Below are 20,767 nucleotides of genomic sequence, written 5' to 3'. Positions count from 1 at the left end.
TGAGGACGCTGCTGGGTCCTGCGCTCGGACCGCAGGTGGGGCGCAGCCGGACAGGTCCGGCCTCCCCGGCTTTGCGGGCTCCGTGGGGAGAGCGCGTGTCCTGGTAGGAGGTGGCCTGACCTCTTCCGTCTAGAATTCAGGCAGAGCCTGGAGCCGCCGCGGGCCCGATGGAGCCGCCGCAGTGAAGCAAGGCGCACGAACTTTTTGGTTTCCCAGCCCCTATAAGAGCCGTGTTTACACTCCACTGTAGTCTGTGAAGTGTGCAATAGCGTCATGTCTAAGAAGCGTACATGTCAATGGAAACACTTTATTGCTAAAAAGTGCTGACCGTCCTCTGAGCCTCCCACTGGGCTTAGTGTTTCTGCCTCCAAGGTGAGGGCGGAGGTGGCGCCGGCCGGGACAGTTGTTAACGCAGTGAAGTCTGCCGCACGGATTGACTCTTCGCTTCTAATGATTTCTCTGTCGCATGGGATGCGGGTGTTTTGTTTTATTGGTTTGGGGTTTGTTTTTTTTTTTTTAGCATTTCACCCACCATAGAACTTTGCAAATTGAAGGCCGTGCTCCCACACCCTGCCACTGCTTTGCCAACTCAGTCTATGGAACATTCCGAATCCTCTGTTGTCATTTCTACAGTCCTCACAGCGTCCTCACCAGAAGGAGATTTCTTCAAATCTGAGATGCTGGTTCATCTCGAGAAACCACTTTCCCTGCTGGTCCCTAAGAAGCACTCCTCCTCCGTTAAAGACCTGCCGTGAGATTGCCGCACCCCAGTCCCATGATCAGGCTCCACTGCAATTCCCGTTCTCTTGCGGTTTCCACCACACGTGCAGTCACTTCCTCCACCGAGGTCTTGAGCCCCTCAGCCCTGCATGGGGGTTACATTAACTTCTTCCAAACGCCCGTTGGTGTTGGCATTTTGACCTCTTCCCGTGATTGTTCTCAATGGCATCTAGATGGTGAACCTTTCCAGAAGGTTTTTCATTTACTTTGCCCGGATCCATCAGAGCAATCACTCTCTATGGCAGCTATAGCCTTGCGAAAGGTATTTCTTAAATAATAAGACTTGAAAGTCAAGGTTGCTCCTTGATCCATGGGCTGCGGAATGTAGGTAGTGTTGGCAGGCATGAAAACAACATTCATCTTACTGTCCATCTCCACCTGAGCTCTTGGGTGACCAGGTGCATTGTTAGTGAGCAGGAATGTTTTAAAAGGAATCTCTTTCTGAGCCATAGGTCTCAACCCTATAATATATTGTTTGTTAATTCTGCTTGGATTCATTAAGCTTCTTGAGTCTGCAGATGATCTTTTATGGGCTCTAGAAATTTCTCAGCCATTATCTCTTCCGATATTGCCTCTGCTATCTCCTCTCTGATTCTCCAGTTACATGCATGTTAGACCTTCTCACTCCATCTCCCATGTCTCTTAATCTGTTCAACATTTTCTGTCCCCCTGTCACTTCTGGATAGTTTCTTCTGATTTAATCGTTGAGTTTATTCATTTTCTCATCAACTTTTAAACCTATTCATTGAGTTTTCAATTTTGGTTATTGTATGGGTCCTTTCTTTTTTTAATGTATCCTCACTCAAGAATATGTTTATTGATTTTAGGGAGAGAGAAAGAGAGAGAAACATGGGTCTGTTGCTTCCCTTAGGTATGTGCCCTGACCAGGAATCAAACTCACAACCTTTTGGTGCCTGGGACAACCCTCATCCAGCTGAGCCACCCAGCCCACTTGGCCTTGAAAACGTCCGCCCAGTACCCCTGGTGCAGCAAACACCCTCAGGGCAGAAGCAACTCCCTTAAGCCACTTGCCTCTCTAACATTCCTTAATGTTACCAACAGTGGGCCTGATTTTTAGTTGTTTTCTGCAGGAAAATGGGTCCAAATAGCCGAATCTGTTTTATTACTGGAAAGGGATTGGTCCACTTATTTTTTAGCAAGCTGAAAAATAAGCAGGAACTTCAAGTTTCTGATAAAATAAATGTCTTTTAGGCATAGACTGCATTAAGATATCTGCAGCAGATTCCTGTATTTTTCCAGTGTCTAATGCTTGCAAATGTATTAGTTCTTAATAGTGAAATGAATTTTAATTAAACTTTAAATGATCCATCTTTTCTGACTCATCTAGGACTGACTGCTGCAGTGCTCAGAGTCGGAGGAAATGGCAGATCTGGACAGTGATTCCAGGCAGCTTCTCGCCCCCGAGGCGGACCGTGAAGTACATCCTGGGCCCATGAATATCCAGTTTGACTCATCAGATCTAAGACCCAACAGGTGAGTGTTTAAAGTAAAACACTTATTTCATAATTGGGTTTTTTTAGTTCTTAAAATAGAACTAATTATAACCAAACATATAGAGCTTTAGTTATCAAATACCCAGTTTCTTACAGGATCTGTAAGATCCTGAATACTATTTCCTCATTTATATTTGACTTTTTCAACTAAACTCAACATCTCTGTGGGGAGGGGTTAGTTTGATGAAGATGCATTGATGTAGTTTAGTAATATGCTAGGTGCTGAGCATAGAACACTGAAAGTAACACAATCCTGACCTTCATGGGGCTTAAATTACAGCGCATTAGTTTAAGATTTCAGTTTAAACTTATTTTATTGCATACTTGGGAAACCCAAAAGAATGCCCTGAAAATTTGTTATAAATAGTAAAAGAATTCAGTAAGGTGGCTATTAATTAAATAGGCAAAAATAAATAGCGTTCTGATGAAAAAAATGTAATGGAAGAAGATAAAATACATAGGAATAGCCCTAAGAACGTGCAAAATCAATATGAGAGAAACTTTGAAATACTACTGAGGGACTTAAAGTAAGATGATTTCTTCAAATCTGAGATGCTGGTTCTAGTTGCACTGTGTACATACATACAGTGCAGCTTAGAATCTGTGATAAACTGTGGCCAGTACTTTCGATGCAATATTCTCTTAGGGCTTAGTTGTGTGTTGTGTTGTTTTTTATTTACTGAAGGAACTCTTGGACTTATTTGGCACTTTATCCTGTTCATATCTTTTGTGCAGCTATAAAAATGAAAATCTAAACCGTATCTCAGTTAAGATATTACTATTCTGATTCTCCTCATTTAGAACGATTCTTCCAAATCACTTTTTGGAGTCATCAAAATCAGTGTTCCCCCCCAATACAAAATTGTTCTTTGTACCATTAAGAGCGTTGATAACATAGCATTTCTTGAAAGAATTTTCTTACAAATCATGACACCTTTAGTTTTGATGCTTGCACTTTCCTGATCTTTCCAGGAGGTGTCACCAAAGGTTTTCTAACAACAGCATGGCTCCTATTTCTTCCTTAAATGGCCCTCAAGTGTTTTGGTGACTGGAGTGACCAGGGATGACACTTGCCTGTCCTGCCACCAGGAGTAATTACCGGCTCACAGAGGCTGAAAGGTGTCCTGGATCGTGCGGTGCATCCAGAGTTTGGAAATGTTTACGTGTGTGCGCGAGTCAGGAAACGGTGACGTGTGACAAAAGGCCTTTTCTGCTGTCAGTGGACTAACATGGGGCGTCCTGCTCTTTAAATTTTAACCCATAAATGTAACGTGATCCCCCCCAAATTGCCAGCAGCCAATTCAAAAGTTTATAGAGCTCAGCCCGGCCACATGCGGGGCAGGCCGATAGTCCGGGAGCAACAGGCTGCCCCAGACAGCCGAGGTGTGCAGGTGGTTCCTGGCTGGTGCCACAGGCAGTTTCCTTCCCAGCACTCCTCAGTGTCAGTCGTGCGTGTGCAAGGCTGTTCGGCGCGGTATTTTATAATCGCCAAAGACTGAAAACGACCAGGAGGTCCTTTTTATAGGGCGGATATGTGGCATGTTGATACAATGGAATCTTGTTGCCCATTAGAAAGAAGGAAGTGGCTTTCTTACGTATCAAAATAGAACGAGTCCTCCACTTCTCCTGTTAGGTACGAAAGGGAAGTGCAGGGCAGTGTGCACAGTATACCGCCGTTCGGGTAAGAAATAACTCGATGAAGTAAACACAGCACAATGTGCATGAGTGACTCTACAGGGACAGTCGGAGCGGAAGAGTGGCGGCTCCTCAGGGAGGCCGAGAGCCGAGGTGGGGTCGGCAGACGCCGTCGGATGAACACCCAGCAGGAGCTCAGCAAGCTCCCCTGGTCTTTGCCCGCAGAGCCCTGACTTTGTTAAGGGTCGCAGTGGTTACAGTCCCGGAGGTGAGGGGCGGGTTTGAGCCAGTCTCCATATCACCTTCCCGCGTTCCAGAGACAGTCAGGCGTCGCTTAACGCCCGGGACGGCTTCTGAGAAGTGCGTCGGGCACACATCACAGAGGCCCTTACACACGCCTGGACAGTCTAGCCCTCGGCGTGCCCAGGCTGTCTGGTGCAGCCTGTTGCTCCCGGACCATTAGCCCGGCCGGCATGTTCCTGGGCTGAGCTCTGCAGGCAGTGGTAGCGTGTGGTGCTGTGATGTCATGATGGCTGCGATGCTACTAGGCGAGGGGGGTCTTTCAGCTCCGTGATAGCCTTTTGGGACCATCGCCATACATGCAGTCCGTCGTAGTCCAAACGCCGTGATACGGCACGTGATGGTACTTCACGTTCTTAGTCTTTCCTGCAGCTAGAGGTGGCAGTGGAAGGTTATCGCATGGGAAATTTATCGCGGCGTGTGGGGTGCCCGTGATAGGAGAGAGCGGATCTTGTCACTGTCACTTGTCTACTCCCACATCAGGGAGGACAGAACGAATGCACGCTGATGCGATGCTGGGGACTTCTCTGAAACCTCTAAGTTCCATGAGAAGTAATTGGCCACTGTGACACTAGAACCCAGGGCGCCCCCGCATTCCACCGCAGTGAGCGGGCAGGAGTTGGGAGGATTTGTTTAACCCTGGAGATGACATGGACATCTGTTTTCTGTAATGAAACTTGGCAAAATGAGAGGGCAGCGACTTACAATCATGGGATAACCAGCTCGGTAAGCACGTGTTAGGGAAGGCAGATATTTGTACAGACTTAGCAGTATTGAATGTTCATCTGCCTGTGAAATAATTTACGTTGAAAACGCTGTCTGACGAAGGAAAATGTGGGAGTACCTGAAAACATTGTTATTTCTGTGAAAATATGAGGGACTTCACTTAACATATGAAAATAGAAGTCAGACACCCTGAGGGGATGTGTCTGCCATTAGAACAGTGGTTCTCAACCTTCCTAATGCCGCGACCCTTTAATGCAGTTCCTCATGTTGTGGTGGCCCCCAACCATGAAATTATTTTCGTTGCTACTTCATAACTGTAATTTTGCTACTGTTATGAATCGTAATGTAAATATCTGATATGCAGGATGTATTTTCATTGTTACAAATTAAACACAATTAAAGCATAGTGATTAATCACAAAACAATATGTAATTATATATTCAATATGTGTTTTCTGATGGTCTTAGGCGACCCCTGTGAAAGGGTCGTTTGACCCCCAAAGGGGTGGCGACCCACAGGTTGAGAACCGCTGTATTAGAAGAACCAGCCCAGGCAGCTATTTCGAGAACTGCAGTCATTTTTGAGTGACCCTATGACTTTGGTGAGATTCCACAACTGCCTGAATCATATTATAATGTAGTGTATTTGTTAGTTATTAACTTTTATTATTTTTTTTATTTTTATTTTTTAAAATATATATTTTATTGATATTTTACAGAGAGGAAGGGAGAGGGATAGAGAGTTAGAAACATCGATGAGAGAGAAACATCAATCAGCTGCCTCCTGCACACTCCCCACTGGGGATGTGCCCACAACCAAGGTACATGCCCTTGACCGGAATCGAACCTGGGACCCTTGAGTCTGCAGGCTGACACTCTATCCGCTGAGCCAAACCGGCCAGGGCATAGTTATTAACTTTTAAAAACTAGGGTTACTTTAGCCTCATCTTCACGTACCTGTGAAATGGTGGATTTGAAGCAGCGCATTGCAATCATACCGAACAGCTACAACACGCCCGGTGCTCCCGGACTCGCCCGCCGACAGCCGCTCTTGGGAAACTGTCGGGCTGCTAAAGAGCAGCATCCCCCAGTGAACCAGGCTCTCACCGCCCTCACCAGCGATCCTGACCCGGCCGCGTCCTGTGCGCACCTGGAAGGCCTCTGAGGAGCTGTGCCCAACGGGAGGGTTTAGCGTCAGGAGGGACACAGCGAGGGGGTGGTTGCCAGGGAGCCAGTGACTGCGGCCAGGAGGGCGCCCTCCGAGGAAGGCCGGGGTCTGGCAGGCGGTGGCCTCCCTGGTGCTGGCGGTGATTGCAGACTGACGGGGCAGGGCGGCCTCCTGGGCGAGGGAAACGCACCCACGGCGGCTGGCTGCTGCGTGGACTCAGTGCAGTGCCGTCCTGTTGGGCCTGTTTGCTGTTTTTAACCGAATGTAGGAAACAGCACCTGATGCTGAGCTGGTCACTGGTGGTCATTCTCTCCCTTCCTTTTGTGGTGGAGCCGGGTCCTGTCACCTGTCCGCGCACATCACAGCAGCGCTTACACACCTGGACGGGAGCCCTCCTCCCCCCCCCCCCCCCACACACACACACACATCTAGGAGGTCGCTTGTCCCTGCGGAAGGCGCGGCAGCATTGCCTGGGACCTGGGAGCTTTTGCAAACTGCAGTCCCTCTCCCTCTGCGGGCTTCCACCCTGCCCTGGTTTGGGCTTGTGGGGTGGGGGTGGGGTACAGGAAGGTCAGGCAGTGCTGCTGGTGGCGGAGTCCCTGGGAGCAGTGGTCTCAGTGGCTGTCCTGTGTCTCCAGGCCTTTGGTAGCCACAGAGCTGGTGTTCCGACTGCCTCGTGCCCTCCCTCCGCGGCTCTGGGCGGCCCTGCTGCCAGCCACACCAGCTGGGAAGGGGTCTGCTGCTTGGTTTGTGAGCTTCCCTTTTTAGTTTTCTCCAACTCCTCCTCCTCCCATTCCCCAGCCCCCCACCCCCCGAGCCTCGGCTTTGGGGCTCCTCTCCGCACCCCATTTTCCCAGGGGCAGAATCACTGGGAGGCCTTCCTCCTGCCGTGCCCGGTGGACGCCTTTCTGCAGCTACTCCTCCCACTCTCTTACCTTCCCCAGTGTCACTCCGTCTGCTAAAGGCTTAAGGGACAGCCGGGCCCGGGTTCGAGAGGCTTTAACACAGAGATGTGACGACTGGAGTGGGATCTGAGCTCTGCTCCGTCAGAACCTGTCCTCTCTGATCCTCACATGTCTCCCCCTCTTCCCGATGTCTGCTCCCTGCCCCTCGCCCTCCACCTGCTGCCTGTGTTCTGTCTGATTCTGTTTGTTTCTATTTTGCCTACAAACCAGCTGCGGTTTATTTCTTCCCCCTCCTCTTCCTCATTCCCGGTGTTTGGAGAAGCCTGAACCCAGAGGGATCCCGGCCGAGCTGGCCTGGCGCGTTGGGTGCGTGAGAAGTGTGTGTGGAGGGAGGTAGAGGGTGGCTGTGGGGGAGGAAGACCCTCCTCTCCTCTGGGGTCTGCCTGCGGGCCCAGCCTTAGATCTTCCTGAGCGATTAACACGAGAAAGTGACCCCAGTTCGTTACAGACGCATGTGTGGGGGCCACACACACACACACACACACACACACACACACACGACAGGCAGTCACCTGGAGGCACAGGTGACCTGAGGGGGACAGGTCAGGGGCCTGGGGCCTGGGAGGGGAGCCAGGACCAGCAGATAACAGAGCAGATGCTCCCTGATTAGAGGCTTGCTGCCAGGACAGTCATCCTGGGCTGACCCGCAGGAGCGAGGCCCCTCCTCCAGTCCCTCCAGGCGCTGGCCTTTAGCCTGTAGCTCAGAACTATCGCCTGCTCACCTGGCCAGGCCTGTTCTGAGCCAGCTCAGAGCCACGGAGCTGAGAAGACAGAGGAATAGTGAGCCCTGAGTCAGACAGAGGGTCCAGCGCTTCCGCAGGGACCTGCCCGCCCTTCACTCCTTCATTCACTGAGAGGCCAGAGACCTGAGCCTGACAGCCCTTCAGGCTAGACCAGCAGTTCTCAGCCTGTGGGTCGCAACCCCTTTGGTGGTCGAACGACCCTTTCACAGGGGTCGCCTAAGACCATCCTGCATATCAGATATTTACATTACGATTCATAACAGCAACATTACAGTTATGAAGTAGCAACGAAAATAATGTTATGGTTGGGTCACAACATGAGGAGCTGTATTTAAAGGGCCAGTTGAGAACCACTGTTCTAGAGGGAGACCAGGCCCCAAACGCTGGGTCGGAAGCCCCAAGCTCTGTACGCTCAGAAGGACGAGGGAACTGGAAGTAGAATGGGCGAGACTTAGCTCAGCGTCACTCACCTCACTCCCCAAAACTGGACGAAGGCAATCTAGACTCGCTCAGGTTCTCGGATTGGCCCCCAAAGCAAATGTGACCCCTCCCTGATGAAACCAGGATCACCCTCGCCTCCAGGTCCTTATACTCCATTCCATGTACTCGTGGAACACGCCCGGCACCTCATCAAACCAGCCAGGCGAGCAGGAGGTGCCCCCCGTGCTTAGGAATGGGGGGCGGTGCGCAATAGAGACCGGCAGGAACCCAGAGGGCGGAGTGACCAGAAACAGACTTTTAGAGCAAAAGGTGGAGAGAAATATACTCAAGAACCAAATTCATGGAAAATGTTTGTTGATAAAAAAAAGAAGCAAATGGAAATTCTGGAACTTAAAAAAAAAAAAATTCACCGTGGCCGAAGGTAAGATACCCATGACGGTGACAAGTCCTGGTCGTTGGTGAGCGTTAGCTGCGGGCACCCCGCTGTCGGGCAGGTGGCAGCTGGACTCTGGCCTCCTTGGTCTGTTCTGTGGTTCTGGGACGGGTCTGCCAGTCACGGGAGTCCTGCCAGCAAGGGGTGCTGGTCCGGCGGCTGCAGTGTCAGCCCCCTGGCTGCAGAGCGAGCCTGGTCACCTGGGGGACCCTTTGGTGGCCTTTGCCGCTGTGTCCCCAGGGGCAAGGCAGACTTCCCCGCTCCCGCTCCCGCTCCCAGCCGGAGAGCTGCCGGGAGACTCCTACGGCTCCCTTAGTGATGGGAGAGGTGGGAAAGGGCTCGGGCTGTTTGGGGCCCATTTAAAGGGCAGCTACGTTTTATTCTGTGTTTTCAGTGTCTCTAACTGGAGTCAGATAGTGAAGAAAGCAGTTTTCGTGCTCATTGGAAGAATCACATGTATATATTACAAGTAACACTGATCTCTCTACACAGACTTACTGAATTCTTTACCGTTTTCATTACCTTTCCAGTTTTTTTTAGGAAAGGAAGTTTTAGTTAAAATGCTGGCCTGGCATTGTTCTCTCTGGCAATTGTTTTAAAAATGGGGGATAGTTAGGTTATGAAACTCGAAATGCCACTTTTTCCCAGAAATTCTCCTGATAGATTTGTGTAGGGGAGTAATCATTGGCACGACGCTGCAGGCGGAAGCCAACCCTTCACTTAGAATTAAGACAAGCTCTTTATTTCCACAGACTCAGCTGGTCATCGTAACTGACTGCATTGAGGTCAGGGCCGCCTGGGATCTGTTTGACCTTCTTGTCCAGTGGCTGAGGGAGGAGCCGCTGGGGGAACGTGCCCTCCGGGGAGTTTTCCCACATCCGGCCTTTCTTTGTGGAGTGTCACTGGCCGCGTCCGTGTGGGGCTGCCTCCCTGATGGGCTGACAGCTGACGTCCAGGTGCTGGGCCACTGCTTCTGGGCGGCCGGGAGCTGACCTGTCGGTTGGTATGACCTGCAGGAGCTGCTGAACTGGACCCTCGTGTTCCCAGCGTTTCCATTAGCCTTCAGCCTCGTGCTAGGCTGACAGCAGGAACACAGCACCAGAGCCCTCACCTTCCTCTTGCCCGTCACTTCGTAGCCGTAAGAGAAGAGAGTGTTTGTTTGCACGACAGTAGAATTAAAACAACTTATACATATTTTTAAAACCAAAATTTGAAGGCATGGCTTGCACTAAGAGAATTTGAAATTCATTCTTAGCTCAGCGTTTTTTCAGTCTGTATGTAGCTAAGAGTTAAGGGCCTGAGATCCACGGTCAGGGAAGTTCCTGTCCACACGAGGTGATGAAGGTGTGTACCCGCAGCGAAGCAGCAGCCTGGCTTTCCAAGGTCAGGAGCCTGCGCCGTCGGCACTCGAGTTTCGTCAGGCCTCCCGTGCAGCTCAGAGCGATGGGAACAGCCTGTAAGAAGTGGGCCTGCCTGTCCACACGCGCGTGCCCGTGCGTTTGAGATTATGTATGTGTACTTACCTACATCATGAACCATGAAAATGCACGTTTTAAAATTGTAAGGTGTCATAATTAACCTTGAAAAATTACCTCTTACTTATTAACAGTGCATTAAAACTTTTGATTTCCCTTTATAATGTTATCAGTAATAATTGAATATGCCTTCTTTATTTTTGAAAAGCGTTTAACTGTGCCACACAGTAATTCAGACGCATGTGAATTCCGCGTCGGTCTCATTCAACAATCACCTCAAAGTGTCTGTTGAAATCGCTGGTAAATTCCCACCCTCCGTGGGGTCGCTCAGTTCTACGTCAGTGGCTGCAGGGCAGGTCTGTGTGCGCGAGGACTAATGTTAAACCTACGGAAAGTAGATGGATTTGAGAACCAATAGAAACAGAGAGGCTGGGGCGGCTGGGCCTCTGGGGACAGTGTGTGGGTCGAGGCGCCGAGCAGTGCTCTGTGCCAGGATGTCGTGGGCATCAGAGGCGGCCCAGGTCCCAGGGCGTCCCTCAGCGGGGACTGGGACGACGCTAGCTCAGCTCCTCCTGCCGCCTGAGAGCCGCTGGCAGACCCGCAGGGCCCCGGCAGGAGCAGCGAGCACATGGCCGTTTTGGTGCGTGTTTATTGGCCTGATATTTTTTGAATCCTTGATCCCCTTCTCATTTTTAAAAAAATATATTTTATTGATTTTTTACAGAGAGGAAGGGAGAGGGATAGAAAGTTAGAAACATCGATGAGAGAGAAACATCGATCAGCTGCCTCCTGCACACCCCCCACTGGGGATGTGCCTGCAACCAAGGTACATGCCCTTGACCGGAATCAAACCCGGGACCCTTCAGTCCGCAGGCCGACGCTCTATCCACTGAGCCAAACCAGTCGACTCATTTTTTTTTTTAACGCGCGGCCCCTCGGCAGGTGGGGGCCTGGGCGTCGGCCATGCGCAAGGGCAGCTTCAGCCCAGGGTCTTCCTCCGGAGGGTGACCCTTCCCGGGGTCATGCTTGTTCCTAAACTTCAGAGGAGCAGCCTGGTCGGCAGGAGGGTGGAGGCAGGTGCAAGAGCCAAAAGTGCTTCAGGAATTCAAGCAGCGGAAGCTAGAAGAGGCGCCGGGTAGAAGTAAGGTTCCTTCGTTTATAAGGACGTTAAATGAAAATGTGGGATTTTGAGTCATGAGCTAAACTATTTTTTAAATCTTGCTGAAGGTTAAACGCCCTTTTTCTGCAGCGCGACTGTAAACAAATAGCATGCGAGACGAACGTCACGTCTAGTGAGGTCTCACGCCTTCTTTGCAGTGGGCAGCCGGGCTCACCGCGGGTGGGAAGTCCTGGGAGGAAGCAGCCCTATGAGCCTGGGCAGTGAAAGCCCACGCCTCGAGCCCTTCTCCCGAACAGCGTCCTCCGGGTAGAGCGATTCGTTGTAAAAGTGTTTTCAGGTCCAACGCAACTTCAGTTTGGAAATGTAAGTTCTGTATTTGCTCTGTGAGATGAAGCTCTAAGCATCTGTTTCTAATAATTCCGTTAAAATATGCGGAGTTGTATATTTTTAGAGAATCTGTTTTGAAAAGATGCCCAGATATTTGTTTGAACAGGCACAGAGCATCTCGATGGAAACTGTTGGAAAAGGGAAACTTTCCGAGTCGTTCCCGCTCAGATACCCGAGCCCACTGAGCGGGTAGCGGTAGCACCTGGGTGGGTGCCGGGCAGCCAGCGCGGTTCCACCTGACGCCCCCGTCCCTCTGTCGGTGCCGCGCTCCTTGGTCCTGTTGGTGCGCTAGGGCTGGTCTCCGTCCCCGCTCTAAGGCGACATCGAAGCTGTAATTCCTCTTGAACTTCGGGGTGTCATTGCTGCAGAACAAGGAAGCCCTGTAGGATTCGACCTCCCAGGCTGATTACATGTCTCCCGGACATACATTTTTTAAATGTTTCTTTTGATTTTTAGAGAGAGAGGAAGGGAGGGAGAGATAGAAACATCCATGAGAGAGAAACATCATCGATCGGCTGCCTCCTGCACGCCCCATGTGCTCAATCCAGGGCACATGCCTGGATTGAGCCTGCAATGCAGGCATGTGCCCTGACCGGGAATCAAACCAGCAACCTCTTGGTTCATGGGTGGATGCTCAACCACCGAGCCACGCCAGCCGGACAGACATCATGTTTCTACGTTGCTGCTTAGTACTGCTGAGTGTCACAGTCCTAGTCTAAATTACACAGGACAGCACGATGCTGGGGGGTGGGGGGCGCTTTCTCAGGCTACTCATGTGTAACCAGGGCCAGTGTATTCCGCCTCTGACCCTCTCGTTCTCCTCCTGTCCACGTGAGGTTTATGGAAACCACTCGCTTCGCTTCGCTTCTCTGCCCAGTTTAGAGAGCAGGTCACGCGGTCTCGGTACCCATGTGTTTGCACTGGTGAGGGCTCTACCTCGATGTGTGTTGGGTTAAAGTAGAACGTACCCTCCATATCCGAGTGCTCTGGTGGGGAATAAATAATAAAAGAAAGATTCAGAGATTCTGTGCTAACTAGAGAGACTAGACGGCGTCTCACGTCTATCCCACCGTTTCTCTAAAACAGCAGAAATTAGACTTTAGTCCTAGGTTCCCAAGTGTTTCCCACAAGATCAGCAGTGTCTTCAGAGATGACTCCGTTCTTCTCTGCATCCTAAGCTTCCTTCAGAGCTGTGAGTGCAGAGCAGTCACACGGAACCAGACAAAAGCCCTGGTGGTCTTTCCCTCCTGAAATGGCAAATTCCTGACAGTGTGGGGTGCAGATCGTGGTGCCCCGGGGCCTGGGCATCCGCAGAGGAGGGAGTCCTTCCGTGCCTCTGCCTGGCCTCCTTGGGGTAAGGGGACCCCTGGACCGTTTGAGAGCAGACGGGGGTTTCGGGAGGCGCTGAAGTGATTATTGAAACACAGAATCTGAGTTTGGGGGACAGGGTATGAGGAGGAGCTCACATACTAGGGTGCATCACCGAATTCCAAGCAAAGTAGAACTCGGCACAAGTGAGAGCTGGCGTCTGGATGTTCCATTGGCCGGTCCCCGGGGTCAGCCGTGCAGGGGATGGTGGGTCACTCAGCCTGGTCCGGGGTGACCCAGCCACAAAGGAGGAAGGAGCACAGGGACCTTCTTGTCCATCGTTTCTCTGACTCAGTGCCAGCAGCTCTGTGGGAGAATCCCGAGCTGCGTCTGAGTTTGATTGTTGAAAACTGACAGCTGCTCTGTTTCTTTGTCAGAGTGGCGTGGAGCTCTGTGTTCTGCCTCCTCTTGCTGAATGTCTTAAGTTTAAAAAAGGCAGCGCAGCGGCCTGGCGGCGTGGGCAGAAGCGCAGGGGCTGGAGAAGGCTCCCTTTGTGCGCTTCCTGCCCGCGTGGGAGGGAGCCTTGCCCGGCGCCTCCGTCTCCCCGGCCCGAGGCCTTTCCATGGAGGGCAGGACGTCCTTGTCTTCAGCCTCCAGGATGTTCTTTGTCAAGTGCCTTCCCTCCTCAGGCCTTTCCACGTGGAGCCCACCAACATCGTCAGCGTGAGTGACGTCCTGCAGCGGGTCAGCGACCGCGCCTCGGCCATGAACAAGAGGATTCACTACTACAGCCGGCTCGCGGCTCCCGCGGACCAGGCGCTGGTAAGGCCGCGTTCCCCGCCTGGGCTGAGTCGGATGAACATGAGCAGCACCGGGCGGCTCCAGGGTTGGACTTCGCTGGGCACGTTCCAAGGGTGGCGTCATGGAAAGTCCGACGGGTTCGCTGGTACACGCCGCCCCTCCCGCTGGCTCCTTCCTGCGGGGCCTGGCACTCGAACAGCCTCTCCGTGTCGACAGCAGCCGGGAGTTTGCTGTAGGGGAGGCTGCTCACCCCGTGCTGGGGGCCCACGGGCCATGGGCTGCTGACTCTCAATCTCCTAAGGTCCATATTGCTAGTTTAGGATCACAAATACTTGTTTTAAGTGACTTGGTTGCCTAGAAGAAGTAGCACATTTGAGATATTCAGAAACTTCAAAGCTTAGAGAAAAGCGGAGACTTTCCGGGAGAAAAGACGATGCTTTTTTCTAAGTAATAATAAAAGTGGAGGAGGGAGCAGCGTTCTGTAGACTTGCTGAGGGGCAGGGCTGGGCCAGTACTCACGTGCATAGCTCACTCAGCGTTGGAGGGATTAAGACCTTCTGAGTAGCCAAAGGAGGGGCTTCCAGAACATTCTGGAGGAGATGATTTCCCCAGCTTTTCACTTGTTCCTCCCCGAGGCCTTTCCATTTGTGGTGGCGATAAGTTGTGGTTTCATACCAGGATTATGTCAGCCTCCGGGAGCGAGACGCAGCCAGTATCTTCAGATCTGGCCAGATGCCTCCAGGCTTGGCCTGTGGAGGCAGCCGTGGCAGGGCCGGCCGGTGTGTGGTTTGCTGGAAACTGAGTGAGCACACACCCCGGGGGGCCCTGTGAACGGGCTGTGGGATGACTGGTGTGTCCAAGCACATGAACAGTTGGTCTAAAATTAGCAATTGATACAACCGTTTTCAATGAATGTGTTTATCCATCATCATTTTTGAGAATCCCAGTTTCCAAAGGACTGTTCTGGGGGAGGGGGGGGGGGCGCTAAATCCCATCAGGAAACGACTTTTCCTCCGAAAGAGGGAGGCAGCGTTGGGAGGACGTGGACGGAGGGGGGTGGGCTCTGTGGTGAGAGCCCCCGTCCATCCTCCTCTCTCCCTTCACCTCTGCAGGCCCCTCCCTCTGGTCTGCATCCTCCATCCTTAAGAATCCTTGCGTGGCCTTTTCCTTAAGCTGCTCTGGCCCACCCTGTCCTTCAGCCACCACAGCGTCTGAGTGGTCTGCCCGCAGTATTCCTCCTCCCCTGGCGGCTCCTGCATCCCTCACAGAGGGAGTCCCCTCCCGCCTCGGGTCGACCACCCCCACTAGGAGTCCAGTCACCCTCCTTCTTGACGTTCCCCCAGGGGAGGCCAGGGCTCAGCTGGAGCCTCCTGACCTCGGTCTCCCCGGCCCCCTCTCCTCTCCCCTAAACTGAAGAGCTGGGGACTCGCCTCCTTTCGGATGGAAGGTCTTCGTGTCCCGTCCTCACTGCTCGCTCCTGTAGGCGTTCACTGTGTTTAAAGGAGAACTCGAGTGTGTGAATCGGGAGATTTCTGTGGTTGGCTCGTGACGCTTGGACGTGCGCTCGGACGTGCAGGAGACGCCCTGCGTGGCTGTGCCAGCCCTCAGTTTGTGTGTCCATTTCACAGGTTGCCCCGGACCACGTGGTCCCGGCCCCGGAGGAGCGCTACGTGTACAGCCCGCTGGGCTCCGCGTACAAACTCCAGAGCTGCCCCGAGGGGTCCGGGAAGAACACCAGCCTCGTGACCATGTGAGTCGCCTGCTGTCTGCGCAGGACTGAGTGCGTGCGGGAGCTGCTGACGGCTTTTCTCTAATGAAAGCGTTTGAGGAGTCAGCTCCCCTCCCCCTGCTGTCGCTCTCTTTTCAGTTTCATGATCTGGAACACCATGATGGGGACCTCGATACTCAGTATTCCTTGGGGCATAAAGCAGGTAATGTCCTTTTCAGCCTAATTTTAGCCTGAATTCTTTTTCTTTCTATGTGGTAAGTCTTGCAGTAGAGGTTTTAATAAATCCACATCAATTTTTTAAAAGACAGTAGATGATAATACTTAATTTTACACGAAGTAGAATGTTTTCATCGTCATTGTTTACCAGGTTTTTATCATAATTACTCTGGGCAGCGTCACATGGCAGCATGAGTGTTCGCTCTAACGCAGCGGTTCTCAACCTGTGGGTCGCGACCCCTTTGGCGGTCGAACGACCCTTTCACAGGGGTCACCTAAGACCATTCTGCCTATCAGATATTTACATGACGATTCATAACAGTAGCAACATTACAGTTATGAAGTAGCAACGAAAATAATTGTATGGTTGGGTCACAACATGAGGAGCTGTATTTAAAGGGCCAGAAGGTTGAGAACCGCTGCTCTAACGCATTTTATTTCCCACAGGCGGGATTCACGACCGGGGTGTGCGTCATCCTGCTGATGGGCCTGCTGACCCTGTACTGCTGCTACCGGGTGCTGCGGTCACGAGCCACGATACGTAAGCGCAGCCCAGCGAGGACAGGAGGGCAGGCGTAGCGCGTCCTGTGGAGGGGCCGCCAGCCTGTGCCTCCTGTTGGGTGCCTGAAGCTTGCTGCTCTGCTCCTGGCCTTGGGCTGACCGAGGGCCGCCCTTGGGGTCAGAGAGGCCGAGAGGTCTCTGCAGAACACACTCACTTGGAGTTAGTTCCTTAGAAGGAAGAGTCACGTTGGTAAACTGAGGTCTTTGCAGGAACTAAACGTAGAAATCGATGATGCTTCTTCAGTTAACGGCGACTTGTTTTGACCTATCCCGACCGAAAGACCTAAACGTTGGTCTCTCCTAAAAGTAGAAAAATATGAAGATGTGAGCAATGTGTCCCTTAGAGCGAACTCTAAAAATTACACCAGCTCATTTCCTCCACTCATCTCTGCACACCCTGGACCAGGGAGACACCTTCTTGGATTGTGTTAAAGTAACAGGCCCTAAACAGCACACATTATTCACTTGACTCTTAGCCAGTATGAGTCAGCAGCCCGGCACCGCCCAATTGTTTTCTGTCTCTACTGAGCGGTGGTGTATTTTCCCTTAATTGTATTACTTATTCATATCCCTTCCCTTTACCCACAAGTCCCTTGGTGCTCTTGTAGCTCTGCCAAGTTCTTTATATGATGTAGCCATTAGCCCTTTATCTATTATTTCTTGTCAATTTTTTCCCATCAGTGTTTGAATGGCTTTTTTATTATATGGGTTTGTTTATATCTGCCCATCTTTTCCATTGTAATTCAGTTGGTAGAACATGTGATTCATGTTCTGTTTCTACACTGTCTTCTAATTTTTCTGTAATTTAATTTTTAAAATTCTTTTTTTAAAGTTTTTTTTTTATTGATTTCAGAGAGAGGAAGGGAGAGGGAGAGAGGGAGAGAGAGATAGAAACATCAATGATGAGAGAGAATCATTGATCGCTGCCTCCTGCACATCCCCTACTAGAGATCAAGCCTGCAACCCAGGCATGTGCCCTGACCAGGAGTCGAACCATGACCTCCTGGTTCATGGGTCACGCTTGACCACTGAACCACACCAGCCAGGCTAATATTTTCAATTCTTAACTCAGTTGTGTGAAGCTTAAATTGGCATGTGAGGTATAAAGTATCACCCAAGAAAATTGTTCTCCTCATTATCTAAGCGTGACGCCTTCTGTCCCTTTACGAAGGGTTTTGTCTAGCTGGGGCTTATCATGTGCTTTTATTCGTGACACACTGTTACTACACCGTTCTCTGTTCTCAGAGTATCTGTCCTCTTCCATTGACCTACATTTATTTTTATGTGTTTGTTCTGTGTTCTCATTTCTGTTATTTCTTACTGTGATCTGCTGTCGGGTGCTGTAACGCCCGCCGTCTTGTACTAAACATTCTGAGTTCACCTGGGGGAACAGATGAGGAGTGTGGACTGTGGGATTGGCACCTGATTTTATCCTCCTCCTCTTTCCTCAGCGTCGGTGGACACCTCGGCCTGGGAGTTCCCCGATGTCTGCAGGCACTACTTCGGCGCCTTCGGGCAGTGGTCCAGCCTGCTGTTCTCACTGGTGTCGCTCATCGGAGCCATGGTCGTGTACTGGGTGCTCATGTCTAACTTCCTGTTTAACACCGGAAAGTTCATGTTTAGTGAGTACCCACCGCACGTGCTTTCAGTTACTGCGGGCACAACAACAACTGTCACGGTTCAGTTTCCACCGTAAATTCTGGACTTGGGATAAATAAAGAAAAGGTATCACGTGTAATTCTAGAAAATACGCTTGATTCAGCTTGTTTTCTGTGGTTATGATCTCAGATATAATGTGTATGCTCATTGGCAAAAACTAATTTTTGAATCAATTATGTTCCTTCCAATTCTCTAATTAATATAAAATATATTAAGCTCCAGCAGGTGCTTTAAGCACTGTTTCCATCTCTACCCTGAGATTTTAGTACGACGCAGCTCGTGGGGTTCACAGGTGTCTGTTGCTAAAGAATTGGACGTGTAGAGTCTGGGGAAGCAAACTCCAGTCACTGGTCTTGAGAGCATTAGGGTCTCAGTCAGGAAACAGAGCTGTGCACGGCTCCTGGGCTGGGCGTGGGGAGATGCTGTGCCGCCCGGGCGCCTGTCAGGGCTTTCCTGGCTCCTGGCCTGCGTGACATGGGCGTCGGGACCGCCATGAAGATCCACAGCTTCTCATCTCGGGTCGCTGGCCACCCCTGGAGAGGCTGTGAAAGCCCAGAGCACGAAGCTCCTTTCCTTCTGCCCTGACGCGCGTGCGATGGAGGCGAACCAGTCACGTGTTTAACCTACTTTATGACCTTGAGATTGGATCTAACATCTTTACTGCCTCTCTCAAGCTTTAATCAAACAGGCTTATTAGTGCTTCCTGGGTTATACAAGGTTAGCACCACGCAGAACAAGCGAGCCTCTCAGGCCCTGCCCGGCCTCCCATGGTCCTCACCTGCCGGCTCGGGGTGCACGGGCGCTGTGGGCGCTCAGGACCACGTGGCCTGGTCTGTGAGAGCACCTGCTGTGCTGTGTGAACTTCAAGTGCTTTTCCAGATCAATTGGCCCTTGGGTTGACTTTCCCTTTTGCGGACTTTAGACCCTTCTGTAAGGTGTGACCAGTTTACATGTGTCAGCGAGAGCAGAGGGGGAGGCGCACGCATGATCTTTACCCGGGGCTCTTACCTAGATTCAGCCTCTGGCAGATGTTTAAGAACCTCGGTCAAGTGCCGTTTCACAGCAGGACAGGGACGCCAGGGACTCGCCTGTGGGAGGAGGCCAAGCGGCCAGCTGTGTGTGGCTGAGGGGATCTGGTTCCGTGGTCAGCAGTGCTGCCCCCCAGACGTCCTTAACAGGTCGTTACAGATAAAAGGCTTTAGCGGTGATCAGTTTAGCATCTCATTCAGGATATCGAACTCTGTTTTTCCTTAATTTTCAGATTTTATTCATCACATTAATGACACAGATGCTGCACTGAGTACCAATGATAGCAACCCTGGTAAGTAGTGTGAAACTTAACGTTTAGCTTGTTTTTTTTATTCCCCACTTTGCTTCAAAATAGATTTAAGGTAGAGATTATGACTTGGTTTTAGGTAAATGATGATCACAAAACCATTACCACTGTGTTAACTGGGCCACTATCAAATTGGCCATCAATGTGTTTTAAAAAAGCGCGAGAAAGCCAGCTCCACGCCAGGTTGTGCTGCTGTGAGGTGAGGGACGCAGGGCCTGTGCACAGCTCACAGCGTGGCCACCTTGCCGGCCCGTGTTTGCCTGTGGACACTCAGCACGTGTTTCACGCACCTGGACCCCTGCCCAGGTTTGGTCCGGGGCACGTCCTCAGTTTGCTGACTCGGTTTTAGGCACTTGGGGCTCAGTCGCTGATATTAAGGCACACACGCCTGTATCCTGTGGAGTAACCCCCGTCCTGACGGTGAGCGGCAGTGAACACGCATACACTGGCGGTGCGCCTGCGCTTCCTGCGGGTGGCGCTGAGGACGCCGCCCTGTACGTCTCACGGCTGAGTTCTCCCCGGAGCAGCCTTCACGGGAGCCGCTGAGCCCGGGGCAGGGTGGGCTGGGTCCCACCCGAGGACAGAAGTTGCCACGTCGTCAGTGCTAGGAAAACAGCTTCACTTCCCCGTTCCCTGGATAACATCTGGGCTCCCAGGCTCCGGGCTGCCATGAAGTGGGATAAATTCCAGGAGAATGACTCTGGATTCCTGGAATTGAGGATTCCTACGCTCTGACCAATGATTAGGTGTTGGCAATACCGGGACAGCTACTTCAGCGATGTCCGCGTTTTATTCCAAAACCAGAGATGACTTCACTGTGAGCAGAAGCCTGTCCTGTGGCCGCGGGGGGCCGATCGCAGCACAGCTACCCTGAGTGGTGTCTCTGTTGTCATACACATGAGATCAGAGGCTGCCGCCAAAATGCTGGAGCCGATAAGATGCCCCACCCAACGCCTTTGGTCCCAATATCTGCTCTCTGGCCGTGGAGTCAAAGGGTTTGGGGGAGCATCTCATAGTTCCCAGTAGAAATGAGGGGTGTGCCTGCACATTCTCTAACATTCTTCCCCCTCCATTGTGCCTAGGTAAGAGGCTTATAATATCTAAGGATAAGCCTCCGTCGTTTCCGGAGAGGAGGGACTGGGTGTTGGGGTGCAGGCTGAGGCTGGGGCCCGTGTGTGCCTCCGGGGGTCCTGTCTGCTCCCCGCGCTCTCCTGACCGACGCCTTCCCGTTGCAGTGACCTGCCCGAGCGCCGGCAGCGGCCGTCCCGACAATGGCTCTGCCGTCTTCTCCGCCAACGCCACGGGCCTGCAGCAGTTTGAGAGGTGGTGGGACAAGTCCCGGACGGTGCCCTTCTACCTCGTAGGGCTGCTCCTGCCGCTGCTCAACTTCAAGTCGCCGTCCTTCTTCTCCAAGTTCAATGTCCTGGGTGAGCTGAGGTGCGAGGCGGGTGCAGGGAGCCTCCTGTGCCCC

At 51.8% G+C, this 20,767-nt stretch overlaps 1 protein-coding gene across 3 annotated transcripts in view; it reads left to right on the top strand.

The window, feature by feature from the left end:
- The window catches only part of SLC38A9 (solute carrier family 38, member 9), a 38,349-nt gene that overhangs the window by 635 nt on the left and 16,947 nt on the right, over positions 1-20,767 (top strand). For 2 of the 3 annotated variants that reach the window (XM_014546030.1, XM_005874152.2), the window contains exons 2-9: positions 2,129-2,274; positions 13,684-13,816; positions 15,424-15,545; positions 15,663-15,726; positions 16,188-16,281; positions 17,753-17,923; positions 19,222-19,281; positions 20,532-20,723. In XM_014546030.1, coding sequence (XP_014401516.1) covers positions 2,162-2,274; positions 13,684-13,816; positions 15,424-15,545; positions 15,663-15,726; positions 16,188-16,281; positions 17,753-17,923; positions 19,222-19,281; positions 20,532-20,723 — 949 coding nt within the window. In that variant the 5' untranslated portion in view covers positions 2,129-2,161. Of the gene's footprint in view, positions 1-6; positions 1,043-2,128; positions 2,275-13,683; positions 13,817-15,423; positions 15,546-15,662; positions 15,727-16,187; positions 16,282-17,752; positions 17,924-19,221; positions 19,282-20,531; positions 20,724-20,767 lie in introns of those variants that run through there. The other variant, XM_014546031.1, reaches the window with a different exon arrangement.

Source organism: Myotis brandtii, unplaced genomic scaffold, assembly GCF_000412655.1.
Source record: "Myotis brandtii unplaced genomic scaffold, ASM41265v1 scaffold426, whole genome shotgun sequence".
NCBI classification, from domain to species: Eukaryota; Metazoa; Chordata; class Mammalia; order Chiroptera; family Vespertilionidae; genus Myotis; species Myotis brandtii.
The sequence above is the reverse complement of the archived record's forward strand: the minus strand, read 5'-3'. Positions and strand labels throughout refer to the sequence as shown.